This window comes from Crinia signifera, chromosome 8 (genome assembly GCF_055691185.1).
Source record: "Crinia signifera chromosome 8, ASM5569118v1, whole genome shotgun sequence".
Lineage (NCBI taxonomy): Eukaryota > Metazoa > Chordata > Amphibia > Anura > Myobatrachidae > Crinia > Crinia signifera.
In genome coordinates, this window is record NC_139224.1 from 78,536,856 (window position 1) to 78,556,783 (window position 19,928).

Below are 19,928 nucleotides of genomic sequence, written 5' to 3' on the forward strand. Positions count from 1 at the left end.
GTGCATTACCCCCCCCATATCCCCATCCCCTTCCCTATCCCCTTGGGGTTACATACTTTGCCAGGGGTTAACATTCTCTGCAGGGGTTAACATGTGTTCTCTGCAGGGGTTAATAGGGGCATAGAGGAGGCGCCGAGTTCTTTACCAGCAGCTGCCGCACTGAAAGGGTCGACAGTGCGCTGCCGCTGGTCCCTTAGGAGGGGGGAGAGGGGGTCGGGCACCCAGCCCGCGCTGCTGACTTCCAGCAGGTGGGAGACGCTGGTGGGCGCCGCTCAGTGCGCTGCCGCTGGTCCCTTAGGAGGGGGGAGAGGGGGGTCGGGCACCCAGCCCGCGCTGCTGACTTCCAGCAGGTGGGAGACGCTGGTGGGCGCCGCTCAGTGCCCTGCCGCTGGTCCCTTAGGAGGAGGGAGAGGGGGGTCGGGCACCTAGCCCGCGCTGCTGACTTCCAGCAGGTGGGAGACGCTGGTGGGCGCCGCTCAGTGCGCTGCCGCTGGTCCCTTAGGAGGGGGGAGAGGGGGGTCGGGCACCCTGCCCGCGCTGCTGACTTCCAGGGGATGGGGGCGGGCGCCGCTCAGTGCGCTACCACTGTTACCTGAGGGGGGGGGGGGGGGGGGGCGGCCACCCAGCCCGCGCTGCTGACTTCCAGGGGATGGGGGCGGGCGCCGCTCAGTGCGCTACCACTGTTACCTGAGGGGGGGGGGGCGGCCACCCAGCCCGCGCTGCTGACTTCCAGGGGGCGGGCGCTGCTCAGTGCGCTGCCGCTGGTCCCTCCAGCAGGTGGGGGCTAGGAAATGCTGCCACTGACCTGCCCAGACCAGATTCTGCTTCCTCTCTCCCAAAAAATCTGGTCGCCAGGAAGCAGAATCTGGTCGCCATGGCGACCTGGCGACCGGTATTTGTCGAGCCCTGAATTACATAATAGTTTCTTTACAATCCAAACCTAGATAGTTTTTTTTCAACTTGACTGGAAGTTGGTTCAGCTCTGAATAGACCTTTTCTGGAGCTTTGACTGCATGTGTGATAAGGAAAAAAATGTTTTGTAATGATAAATAGAAAGCACAAATCAACTTTTTTTTTTTGTCAATTCAATTTTTTATTGTATTGAGGCAATATAAAATAACAGTACATCAATATGAAATGTGATACATCAGTCATTTATATGCAAACAATGCATTCAAATGTGAAGTACACCGTTCAGTCTTGAGACAAATCTTCCACAATAAAACATACACATAGTGTCATAGTTTATATATCTATTGTCAGTTCTAAATTAACATACAACAATACAATAAACAGAATTACAGAATGCTACCGATGTGGAGTTGTTGTCATTATTATTCTTTCTAGCAGTATAACTTGATTGGGGGATTGTTTATCGCAAGTCTTGAGATACCTGGTAGTACCTGAGATACCAGGTAGTGTTTTCGAAACTACCATGCCGTTGTTTTCTTACAGAAAGCGGTATAGTGTCTATGTAAGGTTCCCATAGGAATAAGACATTTGCTACCTTTTTTTCTTTAAACACTAATGCGGGGTACACACCAGGACGACCCGCTCACGATGCACATCGTGAGCGGGTCGTCAGTGTCTCGTCCGACCCGCTCACGATGACGCGGGGGGCACGACCCGCTCTCACGATGTGCACCGTGAGCGGGTCCGATCCGATGGCGACCCGCACCCGGCTGTATGGTCGTCATTGAGATCCTACCTGCAGTAGGTAGGATCTCAATAACGACCGACCGACCCGCGGGACCGCGCATCGGATCGGTATCGGTCCACACCAGGTCAGAAAAGGGCCCAATCAGCACACAATCTCACATCCAATTGATCGGAATTGGATCTAGATTGTGGGGATCGGGCCCTAGTCGTCCTGGTGTGTACCCAGCATAATATTTCCATCCAATCTATTCGAAAGATGAGCACAAATCAATTTATGCTATCGTTTAAAATTAATCTGAGGTTTTTATATTTATAAAACAAATAGCCGTTTTGAAGTTAATAAGGTCAGCTAAACTATATTTAAATGCTGTATCAGAAGGCTCGTATTTTTAAAGAAATGGACAAATATTAAACATGTTGTTTAATATTTTTGTTCAAACCAGCTGGAAAACAATTGATATTTAAATAGCCGGTTTAGGTTTTCTGTTATGTTTGCATTTTATTTTATTTATGTACTGCATCTGAACTCAGAAGTCTGTGTGTTCCTATTCTGCTAAATACTACGGCATTTCTTACTTAATCCATGCTTTTGCTTTTTTTTTATGTTTTACCACTTTGCACCAGCTTAATATAATCCAGTGTTTCATTTCCTGTTCAATATAATGCAGTCTGAAGAGTGATGATGCATTAACTTTTAGTTAGGCTGATGTATTATTATTATTTTTTTTGGGGGGGGGGGGGGGGGTCCTTAAAGCCAGATACATTGTCATTTTAAATATGAAATAATAAAAAATCATTCCTGCTCTGTTTTTCAATATTATAAGTGTGGCTCTTTCTATTATTACAAAATAACTTTAAAAAGTGTCAATAAGCCATTTCATGTTTTTAATAATGCTTTTGTGTGCATACACAAAAAATGCTGCTTATGTTCCTATACATTATGTTTTCAACTTTCTTAATGACTTCTCAATGGTAGAGTTTTTGGATCAGAAAGAAAGAATGGTACTTGCTTAGTTTCACGGCGGCCAATATATCGGATGCGATATCGGCACAATGCGATTTTTTTACCTGTTCATAACCCCACTATCCACTACGCATGGAGTTGATTTTATATAGTGTAGCGAGCGCCGCGAGGGGACTCGGATTTCTGCGCTCGCCACACTATACAAAATCAACTCCATGCGTAGTGGATAGTGGGGTTATGAACAGGTAAAAAATCGCATTGGATCGCTCGATATATCGGCCAATATCGTATCCGATATATCGGCCGCCGTGAAACTAAACAAGTACCGAAAGAATAATGCAGTACTGTGTCAATCAAGTGCAAAGAAAAATTGAAATAATTTTATGTTTAAGCTCTTTTGGGACAGTTTTTTTGTCATTGGGAAGCCCGTAGGAGCCATTCAGGGGTCTGTTAATCATAAGTATAGTTGCTCTGCTAATGTGGAGGCAGGTACCTGACTAGCTGTCCCTATCCTTCCTTACTTCCTTTGGCACAGGTCATTTCTCTTTTGTATTATTCTCCCTGAACAACACCACTCATTTGGCTGGAAGTGGTGGTGATGTCACTTCTGGTGTATGGCACTTCCTGTCCTGAGTTTTGCACTCTGCCAAGGATATCTGTCTGGGCACATTTGAAATAAAAAACTGTCAACAACTTTATTATTCCATTTGAAAAAAACAACAGAAATGATGTACCGGGTGTTGATTAAAAAAGGCCGTGAGCTCATGTTCAGATATGTTCAGAGTTTAATGGTTCAGCTTATGTTTTATTGCCTTATCTAAATAAAAATTAGATATGATGGAAATATGTTTATATAAGAAATAGTATACACTAAAAGTGCCCAAGGCAGGTGCATAAACAGGATATGTATATTCACAAACAACGGTATTAATAAAGAGAAAAATTAGTATTGCTATAGGAGCATGAGTATTAACGGTGAAAGTAATATCTCATAAAGCAATACAGTATAAGTCGTCAATCCAGCCAGTCCTCAAGTCCATATAATATAGAGAAAGTAGCAGTGCAGTGTTCGACCTCAGCCTCACTTGGATAGTCAGAGCAGCATTCAGGGCACACAAAGCATCCAAGGCAATTATTACAACTGACAAAGCCACATGGCTATATGCATCTTGGACTGGTATAGAAGTGAATGTGTGTTCGTCCTCAGCATCTCGGGGACAATCCAAACAGAGTTTAGGACATATGAACATAGTTTCCCAAAGACTTATGCAGCCCACACACGCACCGATTCCAGCGTGCGTTGTGGGCTTAACTAGCACACACAGCATCGCATCGTATGCCTTGTGCATACGATGTGCATGCGATGCGATGCTGTGCTAGAAAAAGCTAGTACAAAAAGTATGTGCTGCACATACTTTTTGTACTGTACGATGAGGTGCTGCGGGAGCGCGCACCCCATCGTACAGCATCGCACCGCCGGCATCGGCGCGTGTGTGGGCTGCATTAAAGTGACCCAGGCAGGTTTTGCAGCAGACAGGGCCTTAGAGGTATATGTATCCGGGGCTGACACAAAAACAGTAGAATTCACATATGCAGTGTATATAGGCAGGCTGCCCTCCACTTCTTCTGCAGCCTGCACCGCACCATCAGGAGAATAGACAGGAGACGGGCCACCATAGTTAACATCATCAAACTTGCTTAAGAGCCTAGTAGTTGAGGCTTGAATTGCCTAAATAATTTTTTGAGTGGAGAGTTCCATAATTCGGTGTAACGTTCAGTGGGCAGAAATATTATAGTCTCAAATTCAATAAGACCTCGGTTGTAAAGCAACCACACACACGTGGAAGGGCGACGGCTAGCACGTCACCAGATGTATATAGAAAGTCAACGGCAGAAAGAGGGTTCAATGGGATAGTGTAACTAGATATCCATGCAAAGGATATGGTGACAATATTCCTCACTTAATCACTCTGAGTTGCGGCACAAGAATAGTCCAGCATGTATCAAAAGTAGGGGTTGCCCAGATGGGAAAATCAGGCGCAGTTTTGCTTATGTATGTAAATTATTAGTAAAAAATTAAATAAAAACTTAAATCCACAGCTTATGTGCTGCTCCCAACAAAAGACTACCGAGCCTTGCTGGTAAACAAAAAACACAAAATAAAGAGAGCGCACTGTGTTGATCTTTTGTTATTTGATTTTTTTACTTGATTGTTATTTTTAATATAATAGGTACACCTTAAAATACAGTTGGGAGTTATATATTAAGTGTGCACATATCATGAACTTGGGCCATTTTTTGGTGCTAGTCGGAATGCATTATCTATTTGAAAGTGTTTAATTAATTTTTTATTGTGTATGTGCATGTATGCATAATTGTGTATTTTAAGGTGTACCTATTATATTAAAAATAACAATCAAGTAAAAAATCTAATAACAAAAGATCAACACAGTGCGCTCTCTTTATTTTGTGTTTTTTATGTATCAAAAGTTACCACAGCACTGAAGTTTTAGCCCACATTATTGGTTCCAGCAGGTGTATGGCAAAGGTACCTGCCGAGCCCAGCACAGTATCAGAGCTATATAAGCACTGCAGCCATGGGGACAGGCAGGCAAGATGGCGCTGCCCCTCCGTGTGGCCCGAGCGGCACGTCTCAAGGGAGACAACTCCCACTCACTCCTGCTAATCTCCAGAGAGTCTCCGGGCACCCTAGCCACCCACCCACCCAGTCACCCGGCCCGTGGCAGCAGCACAGTCGGACACCGGGATCTCACATTTAAGACCTCCGCAGTCAGCCAGGGCCGCCGGAGCAGAGGTACAAGGTGCAGCAGTCCCCACCGATCCAGGGCTCCACAAGCCGTCCAGGAGAGCCGCGGGCAGCGCAGGAGACACAGAAGTGTCACTGTAGACAACGGGGGTATGTGTATACTATCGGCGGGACCCAGGGCAGGATATGTATGCAGGATGTTCACGGAGCTCGCACTCCCCGCGCCCGCTTTCAGTGCCGGCTAAGCCACGCCCCCGCCTATATTCTTTTTACTGTACACTTTGAGGTTCATGTAGAGTTGCTTTTATGTCTGCAAATGCTACTGATGTAAAGCTGGATGCATTGTGAGATGTGTCCAACTGAACATATGTGCATAATTGCCTGCTGGGATACAGATACATTCAACTGTACTTGATCCTCTAGATGTGAATTTTATTTTCTGTAGGTTTACTGATGTTACTAAAATAGGTTATGCATTGCAGTACAATATTACAAATGATAGGTTTTATACCTTTGTAATTTGTATATAAACCTTTCTGCAGACTACTTCACGGTGACGGGTCTCTCAGCTGATATGTTTGCTGTACATGGACTTAGGTCGACATGTCATTAGGTCAACACAAGCATTATGTTGACATGGGCAAGGTCGACAGTCAAAAGGTCTACATGGGGTTTTTCACTTTTTATGCCCGAATGTTGAAATTTTTGCCCATGTTGACTTAATGCTTGTATTGACCCAATGACATGTCGACCTTCCCATGTGTCAATCTTTGCTTATATCAACCTTCAGTGGTCAACCCAATGCATGTTGACCTAACTTCCGTATACCATTTCCACTAGATGCCATATAGTTGCCTATATTCTTTTTACTGTACACTTTGAGGTATGAGAAAATATATCTACCAATACATCACACGTTGTGGCCTTCAGAATACTCTTCTACAGTGATCCTGGCTAAAAGTAACAAAGTGAATAATTATAGTGTTCATTCTAGCACTTCGTACCTAATGAATGAGAACATATGTAGTAGCAATACATCATGGATACATTCTTGCCCTTCAAACTTAAAATATGTCCTCCTCACTGATAAGGTGCAGGGTACTAGAATGAGCACTAAGCTATATCAGTCAACTAGTAGAAGGATTTTCTTCAGTTTGCTATTGGGTGTTGTAATCATTCCTAGGGGGTTTTCAGATTTTACCATTATGTTTTTATTTATTTTTTTATGCTTCATTTTTTTTTTTTCGGTGGAGGGGAGTCAATTGATGCACCTTTTTTTGCATGTTAAATTTTTCTGTTTTCATCCCAGATTCCTGCATCTTTGCAATAATGGCCACAAAGTCCCTTATCGCAGGTTTTGTTTTTCATGTCTCTGGGCAAGTGAAAGAAATCCCCAATAATGCCAGCTATTGCCAACAATTGAATTATCTTGCAGGAGACTCATTTAACCATGTTAATTTACTGCAGCTTATTGAATTCCCCCCATAGTTTATTATTATTATTTACAGTTATTTACAGTTTCTTATGCAGTTGTGCTAATAAGTTTACATACCCTAGCAGAATTTATGATTTTTCTGGCCATTTGTCAGAGAATATGAATAATAACTCACAAACTTTTCTTTCACTCATGGTTAGGTGAAGCCATTTATTGTAAAACAACTGTGTTTACTCTTTTTAAATCATAATGACAACAAAAACTACCCAAATGGCCCTGATCAAAAGTTTACATACCCCAGTTCTTAATACCGTGTAGTTGTGGATGAGACTCTTCTTTTTTTCTCAGATGCTAAATCTGCCCTTTCTTCTTTGCAAAAAGCCTCCAGTTCCTGTAAATTCTTGGGCTGTCTTGCATGAACTGCACGTTTGAGATCTCCCCAGAGTGGCTCAATGATATTGAGGTCAGGAGACGGAGATGGCCACCACAGAACCTTTACTTTATTCTGATGTAGCCAATCACAGGTCGAGTTGGCCTTGTGTTTTGGATCATTTTCATGTTGGAACATCCAAGTACCTCCCATACACAGCTTCCGGGCTGATGAGTGCAAATTTTCCTCCAGTATTTTCTGATAACATGCTGCATTCATCTTGCCATCAAGTTTGACCAAGTTTCCAGTGCCTTTGTAGCTTACACATCCCCAAAACATCAGCGATCCACCTCCGTGTTTCACAGTAGGAATGGTTTACCTTTCATCATAGGCCTTGTTGACTTCTCTCCAAATGTAACATTTATGGTTATGGACAAAAAGTTCAATTTTGGTCTCATCACTCCAAATTCCTTTGTTCCAGAAGTTTTGAGGCTTGTCTCTGTGCTGTTTGGAGTATTGTAAGCAGGATGCTTTTTGGCATTTGCGTAGTAAAGGCTTTCTTCTGGTGAATCGACCATGCAGCCCATTTTTCTTCATATGCCTCCTTATTGTGCATCTTGAAACAACCACGCCACTTTTTTTCAGAGAGTCCTGTATTTCAGCTAAAGTTATTTGTGGATTTTTCTTTGCATCCCAAACAATTTTCCTGGCAGTTGTGGCCGAAATTATTGTTGGTCTACCTGAACGTGATTTGGTTTTTACAGAATCCCTCATTTTCCACTTCTTAATTAGAATTTGAACACTGCTGATTGACATTCTCAATTGCTTGGATATCTTTTTATATCCCTTTCCTGTTTTATACAGTTCAATTACCTTTTCCCGCAGATCCTTTGACAATTCTTTTGCTTTCCCCATGACTCAGAATTCAGACACGTCAGTGCAGCACTGGATGAGAGATGCAAGGGTCTTTCAGGAGACCAGAAACTCACTGACCTTTTATACACACACACACACACACACACACATTACAAGCAAACAGATCACAGGTGAGGATGGTTACCTTTAGTAGCCATTTGTGTCAACTTGTGTGCATGTTATCAGGCCAAAATCTCCAGGGTATATAAACTTTTGTTCAGGGTTATTTGGGTAGTTTCTGTTGTCATTATGATTTAAAAAGAGTAAACACGGTTGTTTGACAATAAATGGCTTCACCCAACCACTGACCATGAGTGAAAGAAAAGTTTGTGAGTTATTCATATTCTCTGACAGATGGCCAGAAAATGACAAATTCTACTAGGGTGTGTAAACTTATGAACACATTTGTATAGCGCAGAATATTCTGTTGTGTTTTACAATTGGAAACAACAGTGATGAAACAAACTGCATAGAAACAAACCGACATAGAGGTAGGTGGGACCAGCTTGCAAGCTTACAATCTATAGTATTTTAAGATATTAAAAGTTTCAAGTTTTGATGTACTGTATAATTGTTTTGGTTGTTACATATTTGACTTTTAAAATATATCGTTTAAAGTACTCTATTGTCATTTGTTCTATAGCAGAAAATAAAGAAAAGAAGAACAATAAACCAAAGGATCCACCACCCTTTGAGGGAATGGAGGTAAGACATTATGGGCATATAACCACCCTTTGAGGGAATGGAGGTAAGACATTATGGGCATATATAAATATATGCCCATAATGGAAATATATGAGGAGCTTTCTCATACATCATTGTGTATTTTTACATAATTTATAATATTTGAAAAAACCCAATAAATATATTTGGAGAAAAAAAAAAAGAGTACAGGGGAAACGGCGGCCATTATTAAGAAGTTTATGTCTCCAGTACGGAAGGGGGCCATTTTTGATATACAGATTAATATTAAGCTAAATAAAAAAATGGGACAGTTATCTGCATAGGCATGCCCACAGGGTGTGCCTGGTGTGCCCAGGTACACCCTAATGTCTGGCACCCCCATCACCAGGGTCAGCATTCTTCCTGCTGCTGTCCAGTTGCTGCTGTCAGTGTCTGAAAGGCAGCATCGCCAGCATCTGAAAGCTCCTCGCACCACCCCCCGTGATTGTGACAGCGTATGCTGAAAAGGGGACAGACTTACCTGCAGCAGAGGGAGCAGAGCGAACAGCGACAGAGGGGGTGGAGCTACCCACGCAGAAGGAGATCCGCAAAAGCAGAGGTGGTGAGTATTACCTGGGGCATTATGTATATTCACTATGGGGGACATTACTAATATGGCACTGCGGGGGACATTACGTATATGGTACTATGGGGGACAGTACATTTATGCACTACGGGGGACATTATGTATATGGCATTAGGAGGAAGCATTACATAAATATATATTATACACTCGTATGTATGTGTGTGTGTGTATACACACACACACAGTGGTCGAAGTGGCAATTTAGAAGTGGTGTATGAAAAATGAAATAGAATGGCCAATGACCTAGGGTGCACCTATAACTACAGAAGCCTTACGGAATTTGATATCAATTTATATAGTCCCTCTTTCCTTCACCTCTCCATCCCCCTGTCAACCCTGCACCTCTCAATTCTTCCTTTACTGCACCTCTCGGTCCCCATGTCATCCCTGCATCTCTCATTCCCTCCTCCTCTCTGTTCCTGTCACCCCTGCATCTCTTAGTTCCTTCTGCCCATCCTTTTCGAGGGGAGGGTTTTTTTTAGAGGTCCGCACACAGATTGGATATACCCTTGGTTTTAGATAAATATAGGGTTTTATTTCATGGAAGATATAGCCGCCATTTCATTAGAGTAATGTGGCGGGGGTGCTATCCGGGCAATTTGGTTTAGAACTGGTTTGAAGAAAGAGAAGAATTTGCACGGTGGATGCACACCAGAAAGGATGGTTTATTTCGTTATTTAAAACTTAACGTTTATTGTTTTATTTCTATAAAATATGTAGAGAGGAACCAGATATCTGCGTTCTTTGTAGTTTGTGGAACTACAGGTCTGGGTCCACTCCGCTTTTATGTGAAATTAATAAGGGGTTAAAATTTAGACATACAGGTCACACACACATATAAAGTGAAGTGCTTGTGCACTATTAAAGTAGGAAAGTGTGTTATTAGGGTTAAAAGTGTTCGCTGGACATGTTACTATGTTCTAATATTTTGCTGTATAGAGAGTGTCTTCTGTTTTTGTTGTCGAGAGCAAGAGGAGGTTGTGTCGATGTTAGATTGGCAACTCTTGTATCTTTACTCCCGGACACTTGGGTTTGGATAAGAAGCAGTTTATTATTGCTTAAATGAAGTGTTAGTTTTCTAATAGTATCAGATATATCGGATTTTGTTGTTCACTCTTTTTTACCCTTTTTTTCCACAGTTATGTGGTGGTGATGTCACTTGGTGTCCTATTTTGACACTTTATCCAAGTGATTGGTACTTTCTGGGCTGCAGTTGTATTTGCACTGAATATATTTAAACACCTTTTTTTTTTTTTTGATTGTTTAAGCCTTATTTTACATAGTATTTGTCACTGTCTGGTGTTCTTTTTGGTGTGACATACATGGGTTATATTCCCCTGTAAATGGCTTATAGCAATTATTTATTATCTGCAGATTGAATTTCACTTTGGCTGGGCTGATTTCCACCACCCTTTCTACATATGCATTTATTCAGTGTTTTATTCGGCTGCAGTTCTATTGTCACCGTATATCTTTGAGTGCTTATTAGTATCCTAATAAGCACTCAAAGATATACGGTGACAATAGAACTGCACATAACCACATAACTGTGGAAAAAGAGGGTAAAAAAGAGAACAACAAAATCCAATATATCTGATACTATTAGAAAGCTAACACTTCATTTAAGCAATGATAAACTGCTTCTTATCCAAACTCAAGTGTCCGGGAGTAAAGGTACAAGAGTTGCCAATCTAACATCGACACAACCTCTTGCTCTCGACAACAAAAACAGAAGACACTCTCTATACATCAAAATATTAGAACATAGTAACATGTCCAGCGAACACTTTTAACCCTGTGACCTGTATGTCTAAATTTTAACCCCGTATTAATTTCACATAAAAGCTGAGTGGACCCAGACCTGTAGTTCCACAAACTACAAAGAACGCAGATATCTGGTTCCTCTCTACATATTTTATAGAAATAAAACAATAAACTTTAAGTTTTAAATAACAAAATAAACCATCCTTTCTGGTGTGCATCCACCGTGCAAATTCTTCTCTTTCTTCAAACCAGTTCCTTCTCCCCATCCCCCTGTCACCCCTGCACCTCTCACTTACCCCCTTCTCTGTCCCCCTGACTCCCTCCTTCCCTACACCTCTCTGTTCCCCTGTGACTCCTGCACCTCTCTTACTCGCTGTCTATGCTGCACTTCTCCGTCCCTTTCACCTTTTGCTCCCTCCACCTCTCCATCCGTCATCGCTGCACTTCTACTTCCTCCTGTCCCCCCTGCACTTCTCTATCCCCCAGTCCTCCCTGCACCTCTCAATGCCTACTTCCCTCCACCTCTATTTCCCCCTACACTTACCTGTCCCCCTGCACCTCTCCCACCATCCTTCCCTTCGCGTCTCAATCATCCATCACCTCTCCGTCCCCCATGCATCTCTTTGTTCCCACAGCACCTCTCCATTGCCCTGTTCTCCCCTGCATCTCTGTTGCCCTGTTCCCCTCTGCCCCTCTCTGTCCCTCTGCCCCCTGCACCTCTCTGTCCCCCTGCCCCCATGTACCTCTCCTTACTCCCTGTGCCTCTACATCCCCATTTCCTCCCAGCCCCACTCCTCCCCCCTGCACCTCTGTATGGTATGCAAATAAAATCATATAAACCATAAAAAATGCTGCCCCAATTTTTTTCACTTTTCTAACCTCTAGGCAGGCAGCAGGGGGCGATGAGGTGGGTGGTAAGCGGCAGGAAGCAGATGGGGCGGGCAGATGAGGGAGGGAAAGTAGAGTACCCCTACTCCCTCTCTGCCGGACTAGCTCCTGCGGCTTTTTCCCATCTTCTTTCCTGCAATCTAGTGCCAGCCAGTTACAGCGCAGGCTGCAGTTTCACATATGGAAGAAGTCAGTCTCAGCTCGTACTGGGGGCTTTGGCGGCTATCACAGGGGGGAGCAGTGCCATGAATTTGATCGCTAACGGAGGTCAGAGCCGTCCTCCCGAGCCATGTACAGTGGGGATCGAAAGTTTGGGCACCCCAGGCTAAATTTCATTTTAATGTGCAAAAGGAGGCCAAGGAAAGATGGTAAAAGGCATCAAATTACAGATTAGACATTCTTATAACTTGTCAAAAAAAGTTTGATTTTATTTCCATCATTTACACTTTCAAAATAACAAAACAAAAAATGTCATCTGCAAAAGTTTGGGCACCCTGCAGAGTTAATACATTGTACTGCCCCCTTTGGCAAGTATCACAGCTTGTCAACACATTTTGTAGCCAGCCAAGTGTCTTTCAATTCTTGTTTGATGTATCTTCGCCCATTCTTCCTTACAAAAGTATTCCAGTTCTTTGAGATTCCTGGGCTGTCTGTGACGCAATGCTCTTTTAAGGTCTATCCATAGATTTTCAATTATGTTGAGGTCAGGAGATTGTGAAGGACATGGCAAAACCTTCAGTTTACGCCTCTTGATGTAATTCACCATGGATTTTGAGGTGTGTTTAGGATCATTATTCATTTGTAGAAGCCAGCCTCTCTTTAACTTCAGCTTTTTCACAGATGTCATCAAGTTAGCGTCCAAAATTTGCTGGAATCTTATTGAATCCATTTTCCCTTCTACTCGTGAAATGTTCCCTGAGCCACTGGCTGCAATAGAACCCAAAGCATGATTTATCCACCCCCATGCTTAACAGAGGTTCTTTTCATTAAATTCTGTGCCCTTCCTTCTCCAAACGGTACGTTTGCTCATTCTGGCCAAAAAGATCTATTTTAACCTCATCGGTCCACAGAACTTGATTCCAAAATGCATCAGGCTTATCTATATGTTCATTTGCAAACTTCAAACGCTGATTTTTGTGGTGAGGATGTAGAAGAGGTTTTCTTCTGATGACTCTTCCATGAAGACCATATATGTACAATTATCTCTTTATAGTGGAATAGTGTACCACAACTCCAGTGTCTGCCAGATCTTCCTGGAGGGATCGTGCAGTCAAACGTGGATTTTGACTTGCTTTTCTCACAATCCTGCAAGTTTTCTGTCTGATAATTTTCTTGCCTGGGGTGCCCAAACTTTTGATTCCCACTGTAATGTTAGTAGAATTAAACAACTCTTTCTTTGACTACTTGGTACAGTATATGTGATGCTTCTCCTGGCTTTTTCTGTGGCCATCAGACTCTCTTACATGTTGTTCATATCTGATTTTTTTCCCCATGAATTTAGGACATGAATGAAACCATATTTGCAACAATCATGTGTTTTCTAATTTTCACTTTAATCAAGATATTGCATTGTGGTATTAGTTAGGAATTGTTTCTACAGATGAAGGATTTTTTCATTTATTTTGCATCGATAACTAGATGGATATATTGTGTGGTTTGGTATGCTTATATAATGGTGCAGGAAAGTTCTAACCACTACAGTGTATGAGTGGCTTGGTGTTGTGGATGTGTTATTGATCCACATGGTCCACCAGTGTTTTTTTTCATAGCCAAGTTTTATATGAGCTTATTGAAACTCAATTCCATTCATGGGAAATACAGAGATTCATAAAAAGAAGGCTCTGTGGCAAAGTGAAGGGTGGTAGACCAACTGTCTGGGCAGCAAATTGACATTATCTGATAGATGTGGCGATTGTGGAAGTGCCTGCATGTAGACTTAAGCTGACAGGTGCCACAAGAAACCTGACGGCTGGAGAGAACAGCAGTAAAGCTGCCCATACACGGTGCAATAATTGTATGCAGTTTGGACTAGATCGCATCGCATAAGTTTTGCAATGCAATGAGATGCAGTCTAGTACATAAAGTATGTGCAGGAGCGCGCATCTCATCGCACCCATCAATTGTACCATGTATGAGCACCTGCATAATTTTTTTTTTTTACAGCAAAAATCAAGGTAAAATGAGCAACCTAAACCCTGCCGAGCTTAAGTTTTAAGATTGTCCCAACTTTTGGAAGTTATGCCTTGTGCTGAGTTGCAGGGAGTCAATGGATCTTACTGCCTATTATTAAACACACACAAAGGGCCAGATGTATCAAGCTTCAAATAGTGATAACAATGGAGAGTGATACACAGCCAGCCATTCAGCTCCTACCTGCCATGTTGCAGGCTGGGTTTGAAAAATGACAGATGGGAGCTGATTGGCTGGTGGTTTATCACTCTCCACTTTATCACTTTTTCAAGCTTGATACATCTGGCCCAAACTTCTTAATTTGTGACTTGTAGAGAAGTATTCACTTGCTCGCCCTTAATACTCTATGCACTTCATCTTTTCAGATTGATGAAATTGCTAATATTAATGACATGGATGAATACATTGAATTACTGTATGAAGACATTGCAGATAAAGTTCGAGGATCTGCCCTCATTCTTCAGCTCGCCAGGAACCCAGACAATTTAGAGGAATTGCTACTAAATGGTAAATGTTTTTTTTTTTATTTTTTACTAGTGTGTCATATAATATTGGGAATTATGGGAGTTATTCTGGTTGATTCGCAAGGCAGCCTTGCAAGTCCACCAGATGCCGCCCTGCGAATGCCGGTACGGCCGATCACACACCGTGTATTCTTGCTTGGGCTGTGAATGGATGTTTAACATAAACTTCCGTTTGCAGGCTGGGGGGGAACACCCACATTTGAATAAGTGAATAATTGCTTCAATACATTCCTATTGCTGAGCCGAATCTCAAGAAAACATTTGAATTTAACTGATCATTTAATGCTCTTTGCTTCAAGGTTCCAAGTCTGTGAATCCATTTGGAGTCACACTGTAGTAACTTCAAATGTCTATCTCCTCCCCGACCATCGTCAGGGATATTATCGATGATCATAGGTCTGAAGTTTGCCAAATTATGTCTGTCCTCAGCAAAATGTTTCCCTATCGGTTTATCCACTGTTTTGCCATCTCTGATTGCAGATCTATGCAATGTCAGAAAAGATCACATGGTTTTGCCCACATAATTGAGCCAACAAGGGCACTAATCCAGGTATACAACAAAAGCGGTTGCGCATGTTAGGCTATAGTTAAATGTATTTATGCACTGTGTAGGGATGAAAAAAGTTTTTGCCCATTATCAAATGGCTGCATTTTGTGCAGCTTGTACATTTATGGTAGCCAGTCACTTTTCTTGTTTTCTTTTTGCTGCTCATGAGTTGTCTCGTTATATCTGTGTGGACAACCCAATCTTTAATGCTCTTACCCCTTTGGTAACAGCGCCTTATCTTAGTATGTTTCAGACTCTTAAATTAAATCTGTATAACGGCCCAGTTGTTTTTATTTACCTCTCACACAGTTTTAGATTCAACTTTGAATCTTTGTACCCATTTTATTTTGGAATCCTCAGGTTCCCGTACCTTGGGTTTTAGAGTGTCGCATCGTGGGATTCTGTCCACTTTCTCTTTTGCTCTGACAATAACTTTATCAGTATATCCTCTGTTCTTAAGTTTAGCTGTCATATCTTACAATGTGGAATTTAGAGTTGCGGGATCACTGGTAATACGCTTGATCATTAAAAACTGAGAGTATGGTAAGCTTTGGGTGGTATTGTTCATAAACGTTTGGAAGTCATCATAACTCCCCTTCCAAAGTAATATTACATCATCTATATAATATCTGTAAAATAAAATCATATCCCTTGTTACTTTAGTCAGGAAAAATCTTTTATCCATATGGGCCATATAACTGTCGGGGATACATTCAACCCCATTAAGACTCCTGTCTTTTGTAGATAATACTACATATAATTAAAAAATAAGTAGTTTCTTTTTAAAATGAGTTCTAACAGCTTCAAGAAAAAAATCTGGGTATGGTCCAGCATATGATGGTTTTGACATTTATGATATCATTAATTGCCTGTAGCCCTTCCTCAAGTGGTATGCTAGTATAGAGGCTGGTGATGTCCAGAGTCACCAACCAGGTATTATATGAAACATCACCTAGCCCCTCCAACAACAGCAATAATTCAGTCAGATCTCCCAGATATGTTGCACCCACCTAGACACACGGTTGAATATAAAAATTTAAATATTTAGAAATTACTAATATTACTAAACAACGAATCAAGTGTGGATAGGTGCAACAGATCCTTTGGTAATGTATACAATAATGGCACTCTTTGATCAATTACTTTTTAAATGCTTCCATCAACACTAAATCAGCTTCTTTTTAAAAGCTATCCGTAGGGTTACTTTTCAATAACTGATAGACTTCGACATTACTTAATTGCCCCTAAATTTCTTCACAATAAGTATCCATGTCAATGGATACTTTGTCCACAGATCCTCATATATCATCGGGATGCAGTCAAAATCCCGACGGTCAAAATCCCGACGGTCAAAATACCGACAGCAATTGACAGACAGTCAAAATCCCGACATGGTCAAAATCCCGACATTTAAAATCCCGACATGGTCAAAATACCGACAAGGTCAAAATACCGACATTTAAAATCCCGACAAGTTCAAAATACCGACATATAGAATGTAGACAGGTGAAAAAGTCAACATGACTTTCGGGCGACAGGTCGCGAGGTCGACATGGGTTTTTCACTGTTTCTTGACCCGACATGTGCCGACAGGCAGTATTTCATGCCCTACCATCCACTAGGGCGTGGTGGGAGAATAAAATAGTGTGCCGAGCGTAGCGAGGCACCGTGCCCGAAGCATTGCGAGCGCAGCGAGCTATGCGAGGGGCTGCGGTTGACTTCCAACTGTGTCCATGTCGACTGTGTCGACATTCAGGTAAAAAAACTGTGAAAAGCCCATATCGACCTCGCGAGCTGTCGCCCGAAAGTCATGTTGACTTTTTCACCTGTCTACATTCTATATGTCGGTATTTTGAACTTGTCGGGATTTTAAATGTCGGTATTTTGACCTTGTCGGTATTTTGACCATGTCGGGATTTTAAATGTCGGGATTTTGACCATGTCGGGATTTTGACTTTCTGTCAATTGCTGTCGGTATTATGACCGTCGGGATTTTGACCGTCGGGATTTCATACCGAATCCATATCATCATATCTTCTTAAACTTTTTAGGGCTGTCCATTCTTCATGGCTTAAGTTATTCCTTCGATCATTAGCTTTCACCGCGTCATTGCCAACCTGGAAGTCTAATACTTTCATGAGCAGCATGGACTACAAGGCTGTCTCTTGAGCCAGTCTTCAGTGTCACCACGATTAGTAACGAAATGAGTATTATTGTCGTGAACTACTCGTAGTCTGGCCGGAAACAACATGGAGTAGTGAATGTTGCGGTCTCTCAATTTATGCTTGACAAATTGAGCACAAGATTGTTGTACAACATGATTTTCAAACTGGAGAGGACCATCAGTGCACCCCAAATGCAAAACAGTGTCTTGAATGATGGAAGCAAGCAATAACAGTCCGAGCGGGGACTCCAGGTGGGAGAGGTCGTGGGGGAAGTTGATGAGCCCGTTCCACCGCATATTGAGGACTAAAAGCATCTCTAGACGAAGACGAAACCGATAATCCTGCAAAAACGTTTCAGGAGCAGTGCTTTCAACCCTTTCATGAAGCCCCACAAATTGAATATTGTTGCATCTCAGTCACCCTTCTACCTCAGATAGTTTAGCTTGAATGTTGGCCATCTGAGACGAGAGACCTTCCACTTTACACTTGAAGGATTAGTAACGTCTTCCAAGTCGGAGATCTGGTACTCAGTTTCTTCAACATGTTCCCTAATTTTTTTGTAGATCATGGCAAAGCAGAGATACATCGCTCTGAACCTGGCCAATCTTGTCAGTAACATTCTGAGTAGAATGTTCGGGGGTTATTGTCTCCAGCAGCATCATCAATCTGAGCAGAGGGAGGCAAAGGTATACTTTGACTATAAGAATCGGGCGACTGTTGGGGTCTGGCAAGCCTCTCAAGTAGTTTTGCGGCACTGGGTGGATGCTTGTGCTACCCCATAGTTGTATATACTTAGCAGTAACTATGTGACTCAGGAGCATGGTACTGATATAATATAACAGGACAGTGTCTGCAATCCCCAAATCTCAGCAGCACTGATATAATATATCAGGATATATATATATATATATATATATATCATACATGCACGGCGGCACTCTCAGACGAAATGATGACAATGACACGGCTGTCTAGTGTCCAACGTTTCAGTGCTGTGTGCACTTTTATCAGTGTAACTTTGATAAAAGTGCACACAGCACTGAAACGTTGGACACTAGACAGCCGTGTCATTGTCATCATTTCGTCTGAGAGTGCTGCCGTGCATGTATGATATACTTTTGTACCCGCCACGGGGACCTATCGGATGGCACCGGGCAAGTAAACTACTGAGGCCAAGGGAGTGCCGGCCAAACGTGGAGTATGTGTGTGTGTGTGTGTGTATATGTGTATATATATATATATATATATATATATATATATATATATATATATATATATATATATATATATATATATATATATATAGGTAGATTCCTTAATCCAGAAGGACTTCAGAAGGACCCGCACCAATCAAATGGAAGTACTCAATTCAATTCAAATGCATATAGTGGATTTATTCAGCCCAGCTCGCATCTCAGGTAGAGCACATAGGGCACAGCATTATACACCCAATATATATATAAATATATATATAAATATATACTGAAACTTAGATTTCAGCTGAACACATCTCACCCAAATCTAAGAATTGACGTGCAGTCATCATTGCTTTATGATATATGCTGTTTTATATATTATATTATATTCGGCATTGATTATTGCAATAGTCTCCTTACTGGGCTTCCCAGGAACAGACTCTCACCACTGCAGTTCATTACTAATGGTGCTGCAGGCTGACCTTCCGAGCAAGACGTTCATCATCTGCTGATCGGCTCTGCCAGTCCCTCCACTGGTTGCCTGTGTTTTCCGTAGAAAACACAATATGCCGTCAATATAAAATACTTCTACTCACATATAACGCTATTAACTATACTACACCATTGTATACCTCTTTATTTATCTCTAAATATCTCCCAACTTGACCACGCCGCTCTGCACAAGATATGCGTCTGTCTTCACGAATTCACTATTTCAGGACTTTCATCAGGCTCCCTATGGAATGCCCTTCCAAGCACAATAAAACTCTACTAGCCTCCAAACTTCCAAGAGCTGTCTGAAAACTCACCTCTTCAGGCAAGCCTATCATATTTAAGTACACAAAAAGGGCTTCACATTCAAATATATTGCTTTCTAGTAAAATTGCACCTCAATCAAACATTTATCAAATCATAAAGAATTTTAAAAGGAGAGGTTCAGCAGTTGTTAAAAAGTTCAGGACGCTCAAGAATGTCTGGTAATTTGGAGAGGAATGCACACTCTACATGGGGTGAGGGTGGGTGGTTGTGTGGGTTCGTTTATAATTGAGAAACTTGACGCTTGGTTGGTCACATAAAAATGTTTTATTTTTAAATGGGATAAATGAGGGTGCCCCAAACGGGGTTGAGGGTGTCGTTCTTGGGGGTTGCGGTCTGTGGTTTCCACAGTTTGGCCACCACAGTGTCACACTTGAGGGACCTAGGAGAGGGGAAAGGGAGGTCCATTAGGGAGCCCT

The 19,928-nt window shown here is 42.0% G+C and overlaps 1 protein-coding gene across 4 annotated transcripts in view; it reads left to right on the plus strand.

The window, feature by feature from the left end:
- Positions 1–19,928, plus strand: part of KIFAP3 (kinesin associated protein 3) — a 250,868-nt gene that overhangs the window by 47,051 nt on the left and 183,889 nt on the right. For 2 of the 4 annotated variants that reach the window (XM_083156696.1, XM_083156699.1), the window contains exons 4-5: positions 8,754–8,815; positions 14,627–14,768. In XM_083156696.1, the coding sequence (XP_083012822.1) occupies positions 8,754–8,815; positions 14,627–14,768 (204 nt within the window). Of the gene's footprint in view, positions 1–8,753; positions 8,816–8,842; positions 8,859–14,626; positions 14,769–19,928 lie in introns of those variants that run through there. The other 2 variants (XM_083156698.1, XM_083156700.1) reach the window with 2 other exon arrangements.